Raw genomic sequence first — 21,197 nt, 5'->3', positions numbered from 1 at the left:
AGGCAATAAAGTTTTTCTTCAACAAAAAAAAAAAAAAAAAAATTATTTGTTTGACAGCGCTGATTGGTTGGTTTGAATCTCGGCGGTTGTGATCGGTATTAATGGAAGTGGCGAAGATGCTGACAGCGGAAGGTGAGTTATATATCTACAGTTCTATATGTGGTACCGATGTGTCCTACACTGTGCTGTCTAACAGCTCGCCTGTGTATGCAGATGTATATCTCCTACACTGACCTGTCCTGTACTATATTGTCTAATAACTCCCCAGTATATACAGATATATATCTCCTACACTGACCTGTCCTGTACTATATTGTCTAACACCTCCCCAGTATATACAGATGTATATCTCCTACACTGACCCGTCCTGTACTATATTGTCTAATAACTCCCCAGTATATACAGATGTATATCTCCTACACTGACCTGTCCTGTACTATATTGTCTAATAACTCCCCAGTATATACAGATATATATCTCCTACACTGACCTGTCCTGTACTATATTGACTAACACCTCCCCAGTATATACAGATATATATCTCCTACACTGACCCGTCCTGTACTATATTGTCTAATAACTCCCCAGTATATGCAGATGTATATCTCCTACACTGACCCGTCCTGTACTATATTGTCTAATAACTCCCCAGTATATACAGATATATATCTCCTACACTGACCTGTCCTGTACTATATTGTCTAATAACTCCCCAGTATATACAGATATATATCTCCTACACTGACCTGTCCTGTACTATATTGTCTAACAGCTCCCCAGTATATACAGATGTATATCTCCTACACTGACCCGTCCTGTACTATATTGTCTAATAACTCCCCAGTATATACAAATATATATCTCCTACACTGACCTGTCCTGTACTATATTGTCTAATAACTCCCCAGTATATACAGATATATATCTCCTACACTGACCTGTCCTGTACTATATTGTCTAACAGCTCCCCAGTATATACAGATATATATCTCCTACACTGACCTGTCCTATACTATATTGTCTAACAGCTCCCCAGTATATACAGATGTATATCTCCTACACTGACCCGTCCTGTACTATATTGTCTAACAGCTCCCCAGTATATACAGATATATATCTCCTATACTATATTGTCTAACAGCTCCCCAGTATATACAGATATATATCTCCTACACTGACCTGTCCTGTACTATATTGTCTAATAACTCCCCAGTATATACAGATGTATATCTCCTACACTGACCCGTCCTATACTATATTGTCTAATAACTCCCCAGTATATACAGATATATATCTCCTACACTGACCCGTCCTGTACTATATTGTCTAATAACTCCCCAGTATATACAGATATATATCTCCTACACTGACCTGTCCTGTACTATATTGTCTAATAACTCCCCAGTATATACAGATGTATATCTCCTACACTGACCCGTCCTATACTATATTGTCTAATAACTCCCCAGTATATACAGATATATATCTCCTACACTGACCCGTCCTGTACTATATTGTCTAATAACTCCCCAGTATATACAGATATATATCTCCTACACTGACCTGTCCTGTACTATATTGTCTAATAACTCCCCAGTATATACAGATATATATCTCCTATACTATATTGTCTAACAGCTCCCCAGTATATACAGATATATATCTCCTACACTGACCTGTCCTGTACTATATTGTCTAACAGCTCCCCAGTATATACAGATGTATATCTCCTACACTGACCCGTCCTGTACTATATTGTCTAATAACTCCCCAGTATATACAGATGTATATCTCCTACACTGACCTGTCCTATACTATATTGTCTAATAACTCCCCAGTATATACAGATATATATCTCCTACACTGACCTGTCCTGTACTATATTGGCTAACAGCTCCCCAGTATATACAGATGTGTATCTCCTACACTGACCTGTCCTGTACTATATTGTCTAATAACTCCCCAGTATATACAGATATATATCTCCTACACTGACCTGTCCTGTACTATATTGGCTAATAACTCCCCAGTATATGCAGATGTATATCTCCTACACTGACCCGTCCTGTACTATATTGTCTAATAGCTCCCCAGTATATACAGATATATATCTCCTACACTGACCTGTCCTATACTATATTGTCTAACACCTCCCCAGTATATACAGATGTATATCTCCTACACTGACCTGTCCTATACTATATAGTCTAACACCTAGGTTCCCAAACTGTGCGCCGCGGCTCCCAGGGGTGTCGCGGCGCTGTCACAGGGGTGCCGTGGCCAGGAAGAAGAAGAAAAAACAAACAAAACTTACCAACCCGGCGGCACCCGGGACCCAGCAACCTCCTCCCTCGTCGCTTCTCACTAATCACGTCATCACGCCCGACATATTCAGTGAGAAGCGGCAGGAGAAAGGATGCTGGGTCCCGTATATATATATATATATATATATATATATATATATATATATATATATATATATATATATACGCACATAACACACCTATCCACAGTGGTTAGGAGGTCCATGTATACGTTGCAAAGACACTTTTTCATTGTGATGTGAAATTAATACCAACCATAATGAAGAGCAGATGATCTTCAGCAGCCACTGCCCTGTCTACACCGACATGATCATTTTATTTACCAGAAACTTGAATATGCGGAATAGTAAAGTGACATGTAAAGACTCCTGAATAATTAGAACACATGCCTTCAAATGTAATTCATGTTTTAAGATTCCCACCATGTTAAAATATGAATAGTATGTTTGTTGTACCATAAAACCACACACACTTTACAAAATACAGTGCTTCAGATGTATTTGTACATGTTCATTAAATAAACAGTTAAAATAGGTTTTCCACCTTCATTTTCATTAACTGGCTTACACATGCCCTATTGCCCCTTTTGCTAAATACATTGCTGTCTTTTTAATTTTTTGCTAATTTATTTATTTTTCTTAAGACATTTGTTTGTGTCCTTTGTAATTGTATCCAGTGCAGAGACCCCAACAGTTGTGTGACTTCCTATGGCCGCCAATAAACAAACTGTCAGATGTAAATATATAAAAAATATTATTTATGCGTTCATTGGGGGTATTCAATTGAACGCAAGTTGTTTTTTTTTTTTCTGCAACATTAAAAAAAAAAAAAACCGCATTTTTTTAATCGCTATAGCGACCGTTTTTAGTTAACGCAGTGTTAAAACTTGTGCAATTCAATTGAAAAAGAGGGACCGCTGTCCCTGCGCGTCAATCATTGGTGTTTGCGAGTTTTTACGGGAAAGTTTAACGCCATCATGTATGACACACAAAAAAGGACTGGCATACATTTTTATACATTAGATTGCATTACACAACCATTCCATTTGATAATATCTACATTACAGTATGTTCTTTAACATATTTTTTTTTTCACTATTTTTTTACTATAGAATCATCTATCCCATGTCAAAACATATTAGTACATACATAATTGTACCAAAAACATACATAAATATATTTAATTTTTATTTTGTTTGGTTTTTTTTCATTATTTTTTCACAAGAAAGTCAACTTTTACATCTTATGCATTACCGATAAACATAGTTTATAATTTATTTTTATTTATTTTTTTCATTATTACATAATTTCAAATAGTTTTATTAGGTTTTTTATTTTTAGCACACCCCAAACAGGAGCGAGATAAAAGAGCATATTGGCCTATTTAACGCGCCGCGTCAAAAAACAATTGAATAGCTTTTAACGCGGTGGGCTATCAACCACCCTATACTTTCAATAGACCTTGTACTGGAGCACGAGAGGATCATTTCATGAAAAAAAAAACTGAGCGTTAAAAATGGAATTGAATTGCGGGTAAAGTTAACCCACTCGAAAATGACAAAAAAGCGTTAAAATGGATTAACGCAATGTTAAAAAATATCTCCCGGTCAATTGAATTCCCCCCCCATTGACTAATTTTTACGTTCTAATTATGTTGTGCTAGTGTTGTTAATAGTACTTCATCCTCTGTATGGTTATGAAAAATAAGGAGTAGAAGTACAACTCTCTAGTCCTAACAGAATTAGGTGATATCCATGTTATACGGTCGATAACTGTCTTTATTGTATAAATAACCAGTAAAAACAATTTGCAAACCATTTGAAAGCCAATGAGGAAAAGTTAGTGCACGAGCCCTAATAAATAATACAGTAAAATCAAACATGGCACAGTTCCATAATAAATTGCATTGTGGAAAAAAAACCAATAATTGCAGCGCAAAATGGAGGTAAAAAAGAAATTAGCGCTGAATAGCTGGTATATAAATCCCAAATGGTAAGCAGCAACAACACAAATCAAATTAACATGATCTCGATGAGTATCTAATTAAATGAAAATGTCCAAATGCTTTGGTAACAGTAAAAAAGTCCATATTTCGATAGACACTTATAGATCTTAGCTCTAAGGGGTTGCCAGTGATTAGATATACCAAAGTCCAGCAGGAATTGGTCCAAATTACACAAAGTCAATAGCAGCAGATAATTTGTTAAACAAGTAGCAGCAGTGTCCACAGAAAGCGTGCTAATCAACCTGGATGGTCCACAATAATGTATTCAAAATGTTAATAGTATCCGGATGATGTAACTTAATACTTGCTATTTTCGTTCAGCGTTGTTGAGAAACTGGGCACCCAGTGTCTTGATACTGCAGTGCAGGCTGTCGGACACGCAGATGGGGGAGAGGTATGATTTCCTGTGTCTCTACGTAGATGTAGGCTTGAACCAACGCGTTTTGTCAGTCTGTGGACTTTTCCAATGGTTATTGCAGCTCTTGCACATTTGAATAGAGCGCAGTCCAATATCTATTTGTATCAAGATGTAAATATATACCTGGAAATCACAGAAAAGATACAGCAATGCATTTAATTAGGCCCTCCTGCAGCTTAAGACCTGTGGCGTGGACCGTGCCTTGGCCCTGGAGCCATAATATGCAAAGTTACTTGTTGGGGGTAGTGTGGTGTGAATAGTAACATTTGTAATAGTAAACAGGGCATGCATGGGTGGGTTTTGTAAGTTTCACCTCGGGTTCCAAAGCAGCTTGCCTTGCCAGTGCATATTACCCCTATATATTCTGCTAGCCCTTGTAATAAGAAGAGTTAACAAATAACCTCCTGACCTGCTGTAATAGAACTATAGAGTTCCCAGCATGCACAGCTGGCTGACTAGCAGACTCACTGAGCATGCTCGGAGCTGTAATGAAACAGCATGACAGCCACACTTTCCTACCCGCTCTATATACAATACATTCAGGAGACTACAAATACAGAGTCCTCTCTATGTACAATCATATTGAGTTTTGATGAGCCCTTTCAGATTATGAATATTTGGCTCTCATTCCAAGATAATGGTATTAAAAGGAAGCACTATCTATTTTTTTTTTCTATTTTTTTTTTTTTTTTGCAGTATTCGCCTATTAGAAGGACACATCTTTTAATGCATGAAGATTCTTGTCTTTCATGTATTCACATTAAATGCACACTGTTTTCAAACGGTTACAAAATTGTGGTATAATGAACTGTTACCTTCATAAAGTGTTTATTTTAAACACCCTCATTTTCTCTGCAGAAGAACGTCGGCTAAAGCTCCTTGAATACCTTGCAGCTAAGGGGAAGCTGAAACCTCAAAATATCTCAAAGTAAGGAGAATCCCTTTCAGTGTTACACTGGAGAGTGAAAGGGCACCAGAAAATCTAGCTATAGGGGCCCACTGTGTGGTCTGGTCTTAAATGTAGCAAATACCCTTTATTTATAGTAATAAGGAGATGCATTTGGTACACTTGTGAATCTTCAAGGTAATATAGCACTTTTTCTTCGTTTCCTTGTTGGGTGTGTCTGAGGGCCCTCTTCGGTTGGGGGCCCACTGGTGAATCCTCTAGTTACTTAAAAGCTCTGTATGTGCTTGACCTGATTTTATGGATTCACTGACCATAGTGGCTCATTTAAATAATTCTATGTATTCCTGTGAAAATGATTGAGGTCAAGTTTACACTTTGGATTTCCTAAAGCAAGGACCTTTACACCACAGTCGAGCAGTAACTGAGAAGGTTATTTGTGAACAGGTGTTTTTACCTTTGCATCAGTGGCGGATCCGGGGGGGGGGGCATTCGTCCCCCCCCTAGCAGCAAAAAGCCTACCTTTAAAATAGGTCCCAGCCGCCGATCAAAACAGGAGGGGGCGGGGCCAATCGTGAGCGGAAGGCGGGGCTAAATGCCAGTCAGAGTTAAGGAGGGGTGTGATTATGCAAAATCGCCTCCCCCCCTAAACATAAAATCTAGGTCCGCCCCTGCTTTGCATGCATGTACAGAACAACTTTATTGCAGATATTTACATTGTGTGGTATTCAAGCAGACAAAAGGCTAATTGCTGGATATTTAGATTATTGGATTATTATATACATTATAAAACCTTGAAGAATGTTTCTATGCTTTTATTATATTTCTATGTTTATATGCAGGCAGTGCCTAAAGGATTGCAGCAACCTGCAAAATAAAATACCACCACAGATTTCTAAACAAGTGAGTTGATTGTAAACAAATGACAAGGATTTTTTATTTTTTTTAAAGTGACCAGATTGTTTGCTCCAGGATAGGAAACACCCTAAATATTCATTGCTATACTTGACTATCTGTTGCTAGCTGTAGAAACAGTGGTTCAGTAGATTATATGTAGGGTTTCCGGTTTTCAGTGTTTATTTTTTGGAAAAATTTGGCTTTTATTATTCCCGTATCCTGATCTGCAGCTCATACAGTCTCCTTCAAGCTTAATAAAAAAAACTAAATTCTGGACTGTTCTGTTGTTACCTGAAACCACATGAAAGCCCTCAGTTTTGGGAGGGGAGGGGGGGTCTTAAGCTTTTTTGGTGACAATTGTAATCAATAATTTTGCTTTAAGGGGCACTAAAGTAAAAGCAAATGTATTGATTTCAATCCCCCGCATTGACTAACCTTTACCTGCGACTATTTTCTGGTTGGTTGGAGACCTCCTGGTGAAAATGCCACATTGTAATACTCCCCCTTGATCAGCAATTGGGTGTCCGTGATCCTCTTGTGGCTTGAAAAGCATCTTCGGAGACTTTCTGAAGTAATGTGGCTCTAATTATACTATTGCAGGACTCCTGCAGAAGAATTTCACACAGTTAGCTGTGTGAGCGTCTATTTGCAATGTTTAAGTGGGAGGTGATACTATTGGGGAGTTTTTTCACTGAAGCCCTGTGCCGTGCATAGGTTACCTTGTGCAGGTAGATTCAAATAAACAAAAGATAGTTTACTGGTCCTTTTAAAATCTTGAGACGTCTCATGTAACTTCAGTTTGGTGTTTCTTATATTCTAATATCTGTCATTTTTTATTTTAAATTGGTAGATTTGTGAGAAAAAGAAAGATGTCTTCCATAGAGGAACACAATTTGGTTTTGAAGCAAGTAAGAACAGAACTTCAAACACTGGGCCCCTTGTGTGTAGATCCAAGGCAGGAAAAATACATACTTGGCAAACTGTCTCAGACAACCGGTTTGGGAATAAAGCATTATCCAGAATCCCTGTACCACCTAAACTCTGCCTACCTGGAAGTAGACCTGAGCAGCTGGACTATGCTGTGCAGACCAGACATGAGGACAATGTAGTAGGAAGCACATTGTCTTCTGCAGTTCCAGAGTCCTGTGAGAATGAGGCTGAAAGCGGGGAAGAGGCAGGCGGCAGATTAACAGTCACATTAGCCAAAAGCCAACGTGAGGACAAACCAGTGGTTTCTGAAATCTGTGTGACAGACAAGATATCACTGCCTAATAAGAGACCAGCTGAATCAGGGGAAGTTACAAGGTTTCAGACCAAGTCTACAGTTAAGACAAGAGATAAGAGGATATCCCAGTCTAGCAGAATGTCTGTGGCTAGAAGCTTATCCAGCAGATTGCAAGCTCCCAACATAAAGCAACTCCGTGAGTCCAAGATCCGGCCACCAGCTGGTAAACCTGTGCCCCTTGCTACCACTGGATGTAACCACAAAGTCTCTATTGTAAGCCAGCCTACATCTAAACACAGGATTACAACTGAAAGGAGTTTCTTAACTAAATCCGCCAGGACTGATGGCTCACATTCACACCAACCACCAAGTGTGCATGTAACGCACATGAAAGACCGCACTCAAAGACCAAGCTGCACTACCAAACCAAAGTCCACTATGCTTTCTGATTCCTCAGGTCTCACCGCACACAAGAAGAGCTCTGATCCTGTGTCTATTCCACAAAATAGACAGCGCAGTTTCAGTTATGCCTCCAAGAAAGCATCTGATGGTCAGAGCCAACACCAGCTAAAAAGCACAGCTCTGTCTGCCTGCAATAAAGCAGCAGGTAGACCCCAGGTGGAGGACAATAAACAGACCAACATAAGCGAGAGAAAGCAAGCAGTAACAAATGTCACTAAAGAATCTACCACATTCACTGAACCACCCAACCTGGCAGTCGGTGATGCCAACATCAGGCCGCACACTCCCAGGATGACTGCAGAAGATCGCAAGTATGTTAAAACATCTACACTATCCTAATGTTACTCTTTCCTGTTGTCGGAAGCCAGGAACCACACATATCTTGCTGCATTGACCAGATTATCCACCATGCCCAGTGGGATTGAATTTGATCATGCAGGATGAGGCCACTGTACATGCTACAATATCAGGCCAACATGGTGTAATAATAACAAACTTGCCTACAAAGTATTAGGGGTAAATTTACGAAATATTGTGTTTTGTGGCGGATTTTAATCGCCATCAGTTTAGTGCTCCAAACCGCCACATTTATTATAGGATGGTTTGAGACTGTGATGTAAAATGGGTGGCAAACGGCTAAACCACCCGCGATTTAGTAAAAACCACCATAAAAAAGAAGACATGCTGTCTGAGCTATTTTGCCATTCAGAACATAAGAGGAAGCACCATTGACATATAAATTATGTGGGCAATCATTATTTATTAAGGGGCAAAACTAATTTAGAACTAACTTACGGGAGCACTATGTAATGCTGCATTGTACATCATGAATAATGATATTCCCCATTAACAATCAAATAGTGTTGCTCAATTAATGTAATCATATATTCATATTTTGCCAATAGTATAGTACAATAAGTGTCCCCTTAATATCATAAAGATAAATTTGCTCTCATAAGTTAATTATAAATTAATTTTGCCCCCCATACCACTAAATAATGATTGCCCCCATAATTTATGTCAGTGGTGCCGTCTCTTATGTTCTGAATGGCAATATAGCTAAACCACATGCAATTTGAGCCTCTCACAACCACCTTTATTCTGGCAGTCTCAAACAGCAGCTTAGTAAATCTGACTGCTTGTATCTTGGTCATACATATATCAGGACTGGTTTTCATCCTTTTAACTGGTGGTTTGGCTTTTAGTAAATCCGGCGGTTTTAAAACCGCCGGAAAAACAGGCAAAAACTGGTATTTTCAGCAAACAGCCCTTTAGTTAATCTAGCCAGATGATGATTTAGCTTGCCAATTTATCCAGAAATTGATGCATTTATTGGGCCCACCTGATCTCTTAAAATGGCAAAGAATTATTCAGTCTGGATTTTAAAAGTTCTTGACAGAAAGTACAGGTGCCTGGTCATCCGCCTGACTTCCCAACATCCAGATCTAGAGCAACTTTTACTTTCTGTCCATTACGCAATTGGCTGGTGATGCAAATATATTCTACAAATCTCCAACACAGGCAATGCCTCACTAACAGTTTTAACAGTAATTTTATAACCTTGAAGTTATGCTTTAAGCTGGGTACACACTACAGAATTTTCCACCAACTTTTATGCCGATCGATTTTATATGCGATCGATGGTCCGATCGCTCGGTCCATGGACTGCATACACACTAGCCTTGTTTTAGAAGGTAAAAGGAAGAGCGGACGTCCCTTTAGCGACTTTTTACAGCCATGTTGTTGTGAGCAATGATTGCAATTTCATACACATCGGTCGGAAGTTTATTGGACGAAAACCGTGTAGTGTGTACCTAGCTTTACTAAAAGTGATAAGTGTTTGTAATCTCATACAGTGCTACCGAATATATGTGCTTTAGAAATATAAAATGACAATGATAATCTATTTTTGCCGATTTAATCCCGTTTAAAAGGATGATAATCTGGAGGGAGGGCCCAGAAATGAAAATGTTTTACACTCCATTGTAATTCTAGAACCAAATACTGCAGTAGCCAATGGACACCTAATCTCTCTGATGATTTGTGTGTGCTTTGTACCTATGGAAATGATTTTTTTCTAGCACTTACCTTTCTTGCAGATTCTTTATCTTTCAGTGTGCACTCTATCTACTTCCAGTTGTCACAAACCCAATGAAACTCAATGGTCAGCATTGCTGCCTCAGAGCTAGGTTCAATTCCGACCAGGGCCTGTGGGGTGTTTTTTTATATTCTCCTGTGTTTGATGAATTCACTCCAGGTGCTTCTGTTACCTCCCACAGTACAAAAACATACTGGTTGGTTAATTGGCTTCTGACAAAATGGACCTGTATGTGTTTGTGTGTGTGTGATAGGTTCTTACACAGTGGAGGGTGCCATCTTGTAAGTTGAACCAAATAGCCAGCCTCAGTAGCCAGTGTCTGATGAATACAGCTCACAAAGAGCCTGTCATTGATTCTTGGTGTAACCATAGGCTGTATCCACAGTGTTTAGCTGCAGGCACTACAACAGCTAGAAAATAGCTGCATTGTAACTATTTTATTTCCCCCATTTGTAAGGAAGAAGCTGGAAGAGTGGCTAACTTCTAAGGGTAAAACCTACAAGCGTCCACCCATGACATTGCCAGCCAAAAGGCCACCTACGGCACAGAAACGAGACACCTTTAGCCACAGTTTGTGGCATGAAATAGAGGAAGAGGAGGAGCTGCTGGTTCTATCCAAGAAAATCAGTCAGACACTTACAGAGTGTCTGGAGCTCATTAAGAAGGTAACGAGTGTGATGGGATCTCCGGCTCTTTTGTATGTACACTAACCCTGCCAGTGTTTTCCCTTCTAGTCTAAGAAAATCCATAAATCACTTGGTGAGTATGTAGCTAAAGTTTGTGATAGGAATTGCTAGTTGGTAACTAGCCATTGTTTGTGTGCACTAAAGGATAATTCTACTTTTGTCAATGTAACCACCACCTCTCTTACCCTTACCTGACCTTTGGGATGTTGGGCTTCCTGATGACATCAGGCCACCACAAAGGAGGGAGCTCAATTTGGCATAGGCTGCAGGGGCACGCTGTGCCTCCAGCTGTCGTCACCAAGCCGCTTCATTGGGACAGATGTTTCTGTGGTCTACATCACTAATTATCACAATGGTCGCAGTGCAAAAAGTTTAGTGCTGGGACTGAACGTTGATGGCACGAAGCAGCGTGATGACGGGGGCAGGGCTGACATGGCTGGAGAGAACTGCTCCAAATTGGGCCATCCTTTGCAGTGACGTGATTTCATTATTAACCCAACAGCTCAGAGGAATGGAATTGTCCTTTAAGCTGATATCTACCAGTATTTTCCATGCTTCACATACATTGCATTGTATTTCTGAAACGTTTCCTTACACATGCTTGAACTGATTGAACATGCAGTGTTCCTGGACTTTCCCTGTATTAATGGCTCTTTGCTGTTATTAAAGGGTGTTTCAGGTGAGACCATCCATACTGCCCTGGACAAGGTCCCTGAAGCAAAGAGGTTTGCGAAGTACTGGGTGTGTAAGGCCCGGCTCCTGGAAAGAGAGGGCATCTTTGATGTTGTTGAACTGTACAAGCAGGGAGTCCAGAGTGGGGCTATGGTAAGTCTTATCCAGCATTCAATTATTATATCCAATATACCCAAAAATTGTTATTGTTTGCATGGTTGTTGTCATGTCTGAGGCCTCTTTCTAAACTGGGTTATTCCCCGGTGACATCACAGTGAGTTTCCTCTACCCTCTGTGTTAGGAGTGTATTCTGGCTTAACCTACGATGAGATCTAACCAACCGTGACCCAGCCACCTGCTGGGAGTACTCACACATACAATACAGGTGCAGCTTTTATTAAAAAGGATATTTAAACTTAGAAATCACTTTAATTGTAACCTGTATAGTTGTGTTATGAGTTAAGCATAACAATATGTTAATATTATAGTGATCAGTATGTGGAATATTATGGATGAGGTGTTTGTATTGTACTCGGTGAGACACTTTAGGGTGAAACAATGGGAAATGATTCTGCTGGAAGAGTACAAAGAACTATAAAAGTCTTCCCATGAGAAAGCAAATCAAAAAATATCTGAAATACCTTTTCAAATATTTTCAAGAATGTTTTCAGATTCCTTCACTGCTATAGAATCCCCTTTTACGTTGAGCCACCCCTGCCGCTTTTATCTGGATATTTTTACTTCTGTTCCTTCAATTGTGCTGCAACGCTGGATATTAGACATTCTGTAATATGACGCACAAAGTACTAACCAGCTCCCTACTTCACAGCCGATTGATGAGCTGAGAGATGTTGTCTTTGACATCATGAAGAATACAAGCAAGAAAACAAAAGGTGATTATATATCCCCTTTGTTTTTTGTTATGCTTTTCTCAAAGTGAGAGTGAAATCTTTACTTAATATATGTTTCTCTTATTTATATAGTAGTCACATTTGGGCCCTTACCAAGCGAGGATGTTCTGGTGGAGAACGAGCAGTGCGAGGACAGGGATGTACAATGCTGTGGTAGCCCAACATGCTCCACCATAAGGCCTATGGGTAATGTAAGGACACCCTGCACTGTTACAGGTGCATGTGACCAGGGCTCCGCCGTCAAGCTCCAGGTTGCAAGTCTGTCCAGGTAATCGACTCCCCTTTATGTTCACTCACCTTAGAGTTGGGCACATATATATGGGTTTGCTTGTGCTCTAGTATTCTTTGACAACATTAGCCGACTGTTGTACAGTGTAACGCCCTGTTGTCCCCATCCTGCCAGATCCCAGTGTCTGTCAGCCAACGTCTGCACATAAGACTACAGGCGACCCTGGAAATATAAGGCATGTGTGGACAGTATACATTGAAGTCAAGTTGTTTGGTTGTTCACATAATGGGTCAAACCTGCACCGTATGGCCATTCATATGTGATTGAGCTGTATGGCTGGATAGCAGCATGTGTGGACAGTTTATGGTTCTATAATCTCAGACACTTTCTTGGCTTATTTGTGCCTAACACCGTTACGTGAATCCTAGTTTTATGCGCTCATTGTCTAATTACAATCAGAAAAAAATCTAGTGCCTTAAACAATATTTGAACAATAATTTTGTTGATTAAAGTATTAATGATATAATTCAGATTTATGCAATCTATATGAGACAGATTGTACATATAGGATTAATGTAAATTGTAATGAGACCAAACATGGGATGAATCCGAAAGGGGAGAGAGAAGCAAAAAAAACCGAAAAAACACAATGTCACTATTGTATTAGTTGATCTCAAAGGAGCAAAAGCCTACAGCTAAAATGCATCTTAAAACATTGGCGTTGTCCTTGATGTATGGCTGGACTGATTCTCCCTTCTGTGCTTCCTCCGTGCTCCTCTGTAGTAGAAGCCGGCTGAAAATGACAGGCTGCTCCCTGCTCTCTTAGGACTGCAGCCAAAGTCATATTCCTGTAATTAAAGTAACCCTGTCATTATAGTGTGTCTCTGGCTGTAGTGATGGCACAGACTGTTTTAACACTGTGCCTGGGAGATACACTGAAGCAGTGGGTTACTGGAGGCACTGCACTGTCTGGTAATATGGGTTACTGGGTGGCTACATGTGGAATTATGTATAATTATTGGTGTCATTGTGGCTGTCTGATCCTGTTACCTCTTGATGTATACCACTGTACCCTAAAAAGAGGGGGTGGGGGGTTTGTGTGGCTCAAAAATTGCTTCCATTTGGAGAAGTGTGTTCCAGGCTGCTTTAAGCTGTCCATGTCACAGTCTCACATTCACATGTACCCATACAGCAAGAAGGAGGATGGAATTGGGCAGCAATGGAAGCGATTGACTCCAGTGCGGAGGTCGCTGCGAATCCATCACTCGGTGTCACAATACCCGGAGGTGGTACAGGAACATGACCATGTGGTATCTTCTCTGGATGAGCTCCTGGATATGGCCGACACAGATACCTACTTGTACGTGAGAAATGAAGCCCTGCCCGAGGAGGCTGATCATATCATCGACATGATAAAGCAGGACACCCTGGAGGAACAAAATGAAGGGCCCGTGTGATGTACATAAACATTACAATGCCTTGTTGAGTCTACCTATCGGCACCTGTGTATGGGCTCCAGCCCTGTACTCTCAGAACAAGTCACCTGTATTTCTGATCACCTTACATGTGGACAGCAGCACAAATGATAACATTGCTTATAGGTCTACCCCCATCTGCTGGTTATTTGGATCATGTGCATAGAGGTATCCTATGATATGTTGTTATTTCACAGCAAGAAGTGTGTAGTACCGAATAAAAGCCCACAAATCTATTCTACGTATAAGGTTGTATCCGCATGAATTGGATCACAGAGTTCTTTGCCCTTTGGTACATATGAGCGTGACCTATGAATGTACTTGTAAAGACTATATTTTTTTTACATTGGTGGGAAAGAATCACTATTATTGGAATACATATACAATTCAGTATTATAAATGGAGCTTTACAAACCCTGGTATAAGTTTTATGCAATTTAGGTATCATCGACCTCTCAAAGTAAGTGAGTCATTGAACTATTTTTTATTAAATGCTAGAGTTTTACAAATTTTATTTATTAGCAGTATAAAACCATTTGGACAGTACATTCTAATTAAGATATATAGAAACACAAATAATTGTGTTTTTTTTGTTTTAGGCAATTCCAAAAACCAGGATAATTACACTAAGTCCCAATGGGGCACATAATGATGTGAGCGGTTCAGTATTCTCTGTACAACGCTGCCCAATATGGTGTTGCTATATAAATAAGCGGTCACAGGCTACCGTTTATAGCCATTCAAGTGGACTATCCACTAATTGCTGTATATTTTTAGTTTTTGCCTTTTTATAAATGGATAAACTCTTCTAGCAAGACACCTCACATATAAACATATGTTTGCTCAATAAAAACAGCATTGGCTAGAATATAAACTTACACACAAAATGGCCCTGTTGGATACACAAGGCTCCCTAAGCTGGCTAACGTCAGGAGAATGCACTTTCTGTAACTTATGTAATCTTTAGTTTTGCAGCTTTTTGGTTATAAGTAGTTCATATTTGACTCGTGAAATATTCTCGGATATTTCCTGAATAAAATCTAAGCATTTGTAAACTAATCCTAAGACCGCACCACTTTCCCTGTAGGCTGCTGAGTGATGCATTGCTGCGCACATTAGTCTATTTTATTTTACAGGTTTTTATGTATAGATGTTTGTTTTTTAACTCCTTTTAATAACTGTATGATAATGAAGTTTCCTCACCAGTGTATGGTGTCTGTGATCAGTCTTGATCAATATAATGCTACCACCCCATTGAGAAACTTGTATCCTACTTTTAGTAAGCCTGTGTGTGTGATAAATAAAGTACATATTGTTACCTTTGTGTCTACTTGCACGTCTTTATTGTGTCTCATATCCTGTGGGCTCTTAAAGGCCAAGCTCCATTTTCTCACATTGCATCCCCTCCCTATTCTCTACACGGAGAGAGGGGGGGCTGTGGGAGAGAGCTGGTGGTGTCCAGTGACCCTTTATCCCTTATTCGCTTAGGGCCCCTGATAAAATGTACAGGCAGCTGTTTTATGGGCTGAATGGATATCCCTGAGCATGCGGTCTGTCATTTCACCAGGAACCGGTGACATCACTTTGCCATCGCTGATTTCTGACTCCACCAGGGCTGCTTTCACACTGGATATCCACTGTGGGTCCCATAGTTAACAGATAAAAGGCTCCTGCTCTGACGGTAGTGTACTTATACCGACTGTAGGGAGTATGTCCTCCTGTATCCTTCCATAAGGACTTTTTGACATACTAAATTTTAGCAGAATATGGTGTCAAATTGTTTAGTTGTTTTTACCCCTCCTCTCGGAGGGATGTGACCCGTTTAAGTCCAAATTGCATTTTTTGTGTTGGTGATCGGCCCATTTCACCAAGGGTAGCTTAAAAAATACACATTTCTATGATTTGTCTTCATTACTTTCCCCCAATTAGTGCAATCCCAAATGTATTTTCATTACATCAATTCATCTACTTTTCCCAGGTATAGCAATATCAGGAGCAGCTTTTTGTAGAAGGTCTGACATGGTTCTAGGGTCCAGCAATAAAGGTGGACATATTGGTTTTGAAAGTTGTATGTTTTTCCTTATGTTTTGCTGTGTAAATGCGGGTATAATATACTGATGTACAACGTTTCTAAGCTTGGTGGAATAAATAGGTGGATAGAGCCAGGGAAGACCAGTTTGGGGCCACCATCATTGAGTGTAACATAAGCTTTCTGTGCAACAAAATGTATGAGTGTCACACAAAGGAGATTAAGGAGCATGAAATGCCTATATACGATCTCTTGTTTTTGGGAGTTTACAAACTCTTTGTTTTGCTGTTTATTTTATTTACTGATAATGATGGGAGTATTTGATATCCCCTGCATATTAAAATGATTACATTTTGGTGCTTTCAGTAATTAATAACAGTTTGGAGCCCCCGTTCCCACACTGAGGATTCCCAGTGACGTCACTGTGAACATGCCCAGCGTGTGGGAGTGCTTTGCACTTTGTGTGTTAGTGCTGAGCGCAGTGTGTCGCAGTAGGAGTGTCCGGAACTGAATCATTCTGCTCCTTCTTCCACCATCAGGGACAGTGTGGGTCAAATAATGGTGCACATGGGAATGTGTACTGTCTTCAATGGGCCATGTAACAAAAGGTATCCTCATTGATATAAAGGAAATCTGCTGCGATTGTGCGGTGGTTAAATATATTGTTAAAATTTCTCCTCTTTTATAAACTATCCCTCATGTGTCTGTAAATGTTCTCCTCAGCGGTCTTTGTTTTGTTGGCGAAACCGCCGGTATATGGAACCCCAGTGTGGACACCTAAAGTTGTGATTAAAACTCAATATGACTGTAGTTACATACAAGCACTAACAGTCATTTACGTACCTCAAATAGTATGGGCACGTAATGCTTTTTATGTCTTTGGAACTGCTGACAGATAATCAGTTTGTCTTGCTTTGCGGGTGTGCTGATTCATCAGAATGTGGCAGCACGGTGTCTTAGTGGTTAGCACTTCTGTCTCACAGCACTGGGGTCAGGAGTTCGATTCCCAACCATGGCCTTATCTGTGTGGAGTTTGTATGTTCTCCCCGTGTTTGCGTGGGTTTCCTCCGGGTGCTCCAGATTCCTCCCACACTCCAAAAACATACTGGTAGGTTAATTGGCTGCTAACAAATTGACCCTAGTCTGTGTTAGGGAATTTAGACTGTAAGCTCCAATGGGGCAGGGACTGATGTGAGTGAGTTCTTTGTACAGTGCTGCGGAATTAGTGGCACTATATAAATAAATGATGATGATGATGATGATGATGATTGAGGAAAACAATTTAAACCTTGCTTCAACTAACACACTTGGAACCCTTCATTTATTTATTGGAACTCTTCATTTTATCACCTAAAGTACAACCTGGTTTCGCCTCATTTAGGTCTCAGATTACGCATGTTAGGATGTGTATTAAAAGGTTATTTTATTACAATAGTTGAGGGCCTTTAAAAGTAGATTACTACAGAAAGATGTAAATCCTACTCAAAGGATAGGACCTTGGCCAATCTCCAGCTCCTCTGAGGTACCAGCAAATGCCAACCATTTAGCAGGAAGTAACATCTGTGTCCCATCCCGCAAAGCAGAAAACACCCCTGTATCAGTGACCCCCTCCACCCATTTACCCCATTTTAAATAATCTCATCCTACAAAACAAAGTTTTGTTTTTGCATGTTTATACAAAACTAGGCGCACACAAGAGCCTAATATGTACCTGCATGAAGGGGCCCACCCAACTCCTCCCATTGGCTAGTGCTGCAAATCTATGCGCTTTCCTGTAAAACAGTGTCAGTATGCTAAAGTACAGACGTGCTGTCATTAAAGAGTGTTGCGCTGCAGGTTTGTGAATAACACTGTAAAATAAACATACTGTCACCCCGCATCTACCTGCTCCTCTTAGCAAGTTACTTGATGGAACAAATACGGTACTGATGAAACAAGGTATCTAGAACTTGTAGAGTAGGTACTGTAGGTAGGATGGGTGTTTATAATGACAGATATGTTAGTTATATCATGGGGAAGCTATTGAGGAAAAATAATATTGGACTTGGCTCTTACATGGAAACATACCTAGTACGTAAGCATGTTTTATATTTTTCTTTATTGTCAACATGTTCCATAAAAAATACAGGAATAAGTAACTGTAAAATCTTGTAACTATTCTTACATGTATTAATATAAGTAGTAGAAGCCATGACACATAAAATGCTAAAATAGTTTTTATCAATCAATAACATTTAAACACCTGCATGAAGTTTTATACAGTTCATTAAAAAGAGCACTAAAACACATTAAGGATGTGTAGAAAATGGATGAGTTCCACATACTTTCACTGTCATAGCTAATAATTTAATGTTGGTGTGGAATACATTGGCATATTTCAAATGAAGCCATTTTGAGAGATGAATCAAAAGTTGCTGGTGAATTTATAGGCTGCATTTTCATAAATATCGCTTAAGTACACAAAATGGCTGCCTGTACTGTGAGTAGGCCACAAGTGTACTGTAACATCCCCAAAACTACTGCAAGCTAAGTAACCCGCAAAAAAAACAAACCTGGTACTTTAAAATTTACAAAAATAGTTTTTGCAATATGTTTGAGCATCACGGTTTGAAATGTAACAGATTGTTGTTATCAAGATACAGATGTGAGGTTTCTGGCATTGTGTAATTTTCTTTCTGACCACTAGAGAGCAGCACTTCAGAACAGTAACAGACACTGAATGGCTAACAGTTGGAGAACATACATTTGGACTTCGGCTGCGTGAATTAGCTGTCATGATCTCTGCTAGATCAATATGTACATTGGCCAGTTGCAGAAGTGATAAAACTGAGCTCAGCATTGGTGTCTTTATGTATTCATATAATGTAATCTTAATAAGTAGAAAATTAATTACATTTTTATAGTGTAAAAATATAATTTTTTTCTGTTGATTGAGTTTTGTGTTTGTGCAACATAAAATGCCAACAGATGCTGGAGTGGTAATTGTTACCATGTTGGTGTTTTGCAGATCTTTATCATACACTCTTTATTACTTTGCAGTGCTGCTGAATCATCAAAGCACACCTCTATCTCTCGTTCAGTTGTCAGCTGTTCACTACTAATACAGCATGATATCTGGGTTCCTTTCCTCTGTTTCAGGCTTTAATGAAGACGAATCCTCAAGGCTTAACCTAGCAGCGTTTACCAGCTTGAGCCAATCCTCTTGAATCTATAATCAGAGAATAGAGAGTTACCTTGTTGTTTTCATCTGACTGGTTTAAGCAACAGCTGTGTAAGCCTCTGTGACATACAATAGCAGTTGCATTAAAGGGTAACTCATTTTTCAAAAACTATGGCTTTAGAATTTGCTAAGATACACACGTTTAAGTTTACTAAAAGACCTTGGTAACTGGTGTCTCTGTTTATCACTGATTGCCCGTGGTTACAGGCTAAACCGCAGACGAACACTGCACATGAACGGCTTGCCAGCTGCCTCATTTACCAAACTTTATCAGCAGCCTAAATTGTAACCCCTGGAAACCAGGGATAAACAGTGCAACATTTCAGCAACCTGACATAAGTACACGGTTGCTAGAAGAACAGGGTCACACACTATTTTAGATGCTCCTTCTCTTCTACAACTGTAAGAGTGTGATGGTTCTGGACATAGCATTGGTTCGCAGCAAGACATAGAACGACATAGTTAGGCAACATTGTACGCATTCGGCCCTTCATCTTCCAGGATGCCACCAAATCTTTCATCCACTCTCTGATTATCTCCCTCTTGGACTACTGCAACCTTCTCCTTATTGGCCTCCCCCACTCTCATCTCGCTCCTCTTTGATCTGTACTCAACGATGCTGCTAGGCACATCTACCTTTCTCGCTGTTCCACTTCTGTCTCCCGCCCCCCCCCCCCCCCTCTACCAAGCCCTCCACTGGCTCCCCTTCCCATACAGAATCCTTTTCAAGCTCTTCGCTCTGACTTACAAGGCCCTTGCCAACTCCACTGCATCGCTAACCTCATATCTATTCACACTCCATCCCGCCCACTACGATCGACCAATGATCGTCGCCTCTCTTCTCCTCTGATTACTTCTTCTCACGCTCGTATCCAAGACTTCTCCCGCGCCGCCCCCCTTCATTGGAACAAGCTCCCTTGCTCCATCAGAACATCCCCTAATCTGTCCAGTTTCAAACGGACATTAAAAATCCCATTGTCTGTCTACCCCTCCCTTTTGCTCCCTTTAGATTATAAGCTCCTTTGAGCAGGGCTTTCTCTCTTCCTGTTTCCACCACTTTTAACTCTGCTCTCCAGCTACTCAGCCCACCTCCTCTTGGACCTTCTGCCCTCCAACTCCTCGCTTCTCTCTGTTCCTCTCAGTGGCTCTTAACCTGTCATCCGCGCCCATCTTCTTGGGCTCAGGTTACCAGCTTGTGCTGCTTAACCCTCACCCTTTCTCTTTAGCTGTGCTTTGAGCTCCCAGAGTTATAGTGCTTACTGTTAATTGTACTGTGCTGTTGTTTGTCCTTGAACAGCGCTACGGACACTTAGTGGCGCCCTATAAATAATAATAATAATAGAAGTTGGGGTAATAAATATACTGCTCTAGGGGTTACTAATGACCTACAGCGCCAAGGACTCTAGTCAGCTCTCATTTCCTTTCAGCAGCTATTCATACAGTAGATGACCCTCTTGTGCTTCAATCACTGTATAAGGGAAAATGGCACTCTAGTTTTCCAGTTACCTATACCAACATTATTTCAATAATTCAAACTCTTCTTCACCTATGTGTGGGTCAAGGTTATATCTTGTGACCTCTCTTCTCCATCTACACCCACCAGCTGTCACTTTTATTTCAACTTCTCAGCTGGTTCCTTTTCA

General features: G+C 40.2%; 2 protein-coding genes across 4 annotated transcripts in view; one reads left to right on the top strand and one right to left on the bottom strand.

The window, feature by feature from the left end:
* Positions 1 to 24: 24 nt before the first annotated feature.
* On the top strand, positions 25 to 15,623 carry CKAP2L (cytoskeleton associated protein 2 like). The gene is made up of 9 exons (XM_075207286.1): positions 25 to 132; positions 5,605 to 5,674; positions 6,493 to 6,553; positions 7,398 to 8,545; positions 10,790 to 10,997; positions 11,688 to 11,843; positions 12,520 to 12,583; positions 12,674 to 12,869; positions 14,023 to 15,623. The coding sequence occupies exons 1-9, from the start codon at positions 102 to 104 to the stop codon at positions 14,285 to 14,287; spliced, it is 2,199 nt and encodes a 732-aa protein (XP_075063387.1). The 5' UTR covers positions 25 to 101; the 3' UTR covers positions 14,288 to 15,623.
* A 2,824-nt stretch (positions 15,624 to 18,447) lies between these two features.
* The window catches only part of LOC142151535 (cytosolic purine 5'-nucleotidase-like), a 38,439-nt gene continuing 35,689 nt past the window's right edge, over positions 18,448 to 21,197 (bottom strand). For 2 of the 3 annotated variants that reach the window (XM_075207282.1, XM_075207284.1), the window contains one exon: positions 18,450 to 19,542. In XM_075207282.1, the coding sequence (XP_075063383.1) occupies positions 19,432 to 19,542 (111 nt within the window). In that variant the 3' untranslated portion in view covers positions 18,450 to 19,431. Of the gene's footprint in view, positions 19,543 to 21,197 lie in introns of all 3 variants that reach the window. The other variant, XM_075207283.1, reaches the window with a different exon arrangement.

The sequence above is a fragment of the Mixophyes fleayi genome, chromosome 4 (genome assembly GCF_038048845.1).
Source record: "Mixophyes fleayi isolate aMixFle1 chromosome 4, aMixFle1.hap1, whole genome shotgun sequence".
NCBI lineage: Eukaryota > Metazoa > Chordata > Amphibia > Anura > Limnodynastidae > Mixophyes > Mixophyes fleayi.
Note: the sequence above shows the minus strand (reverse complement) of the source record. Positions and strands in the feature narration are given on the sequence as shown.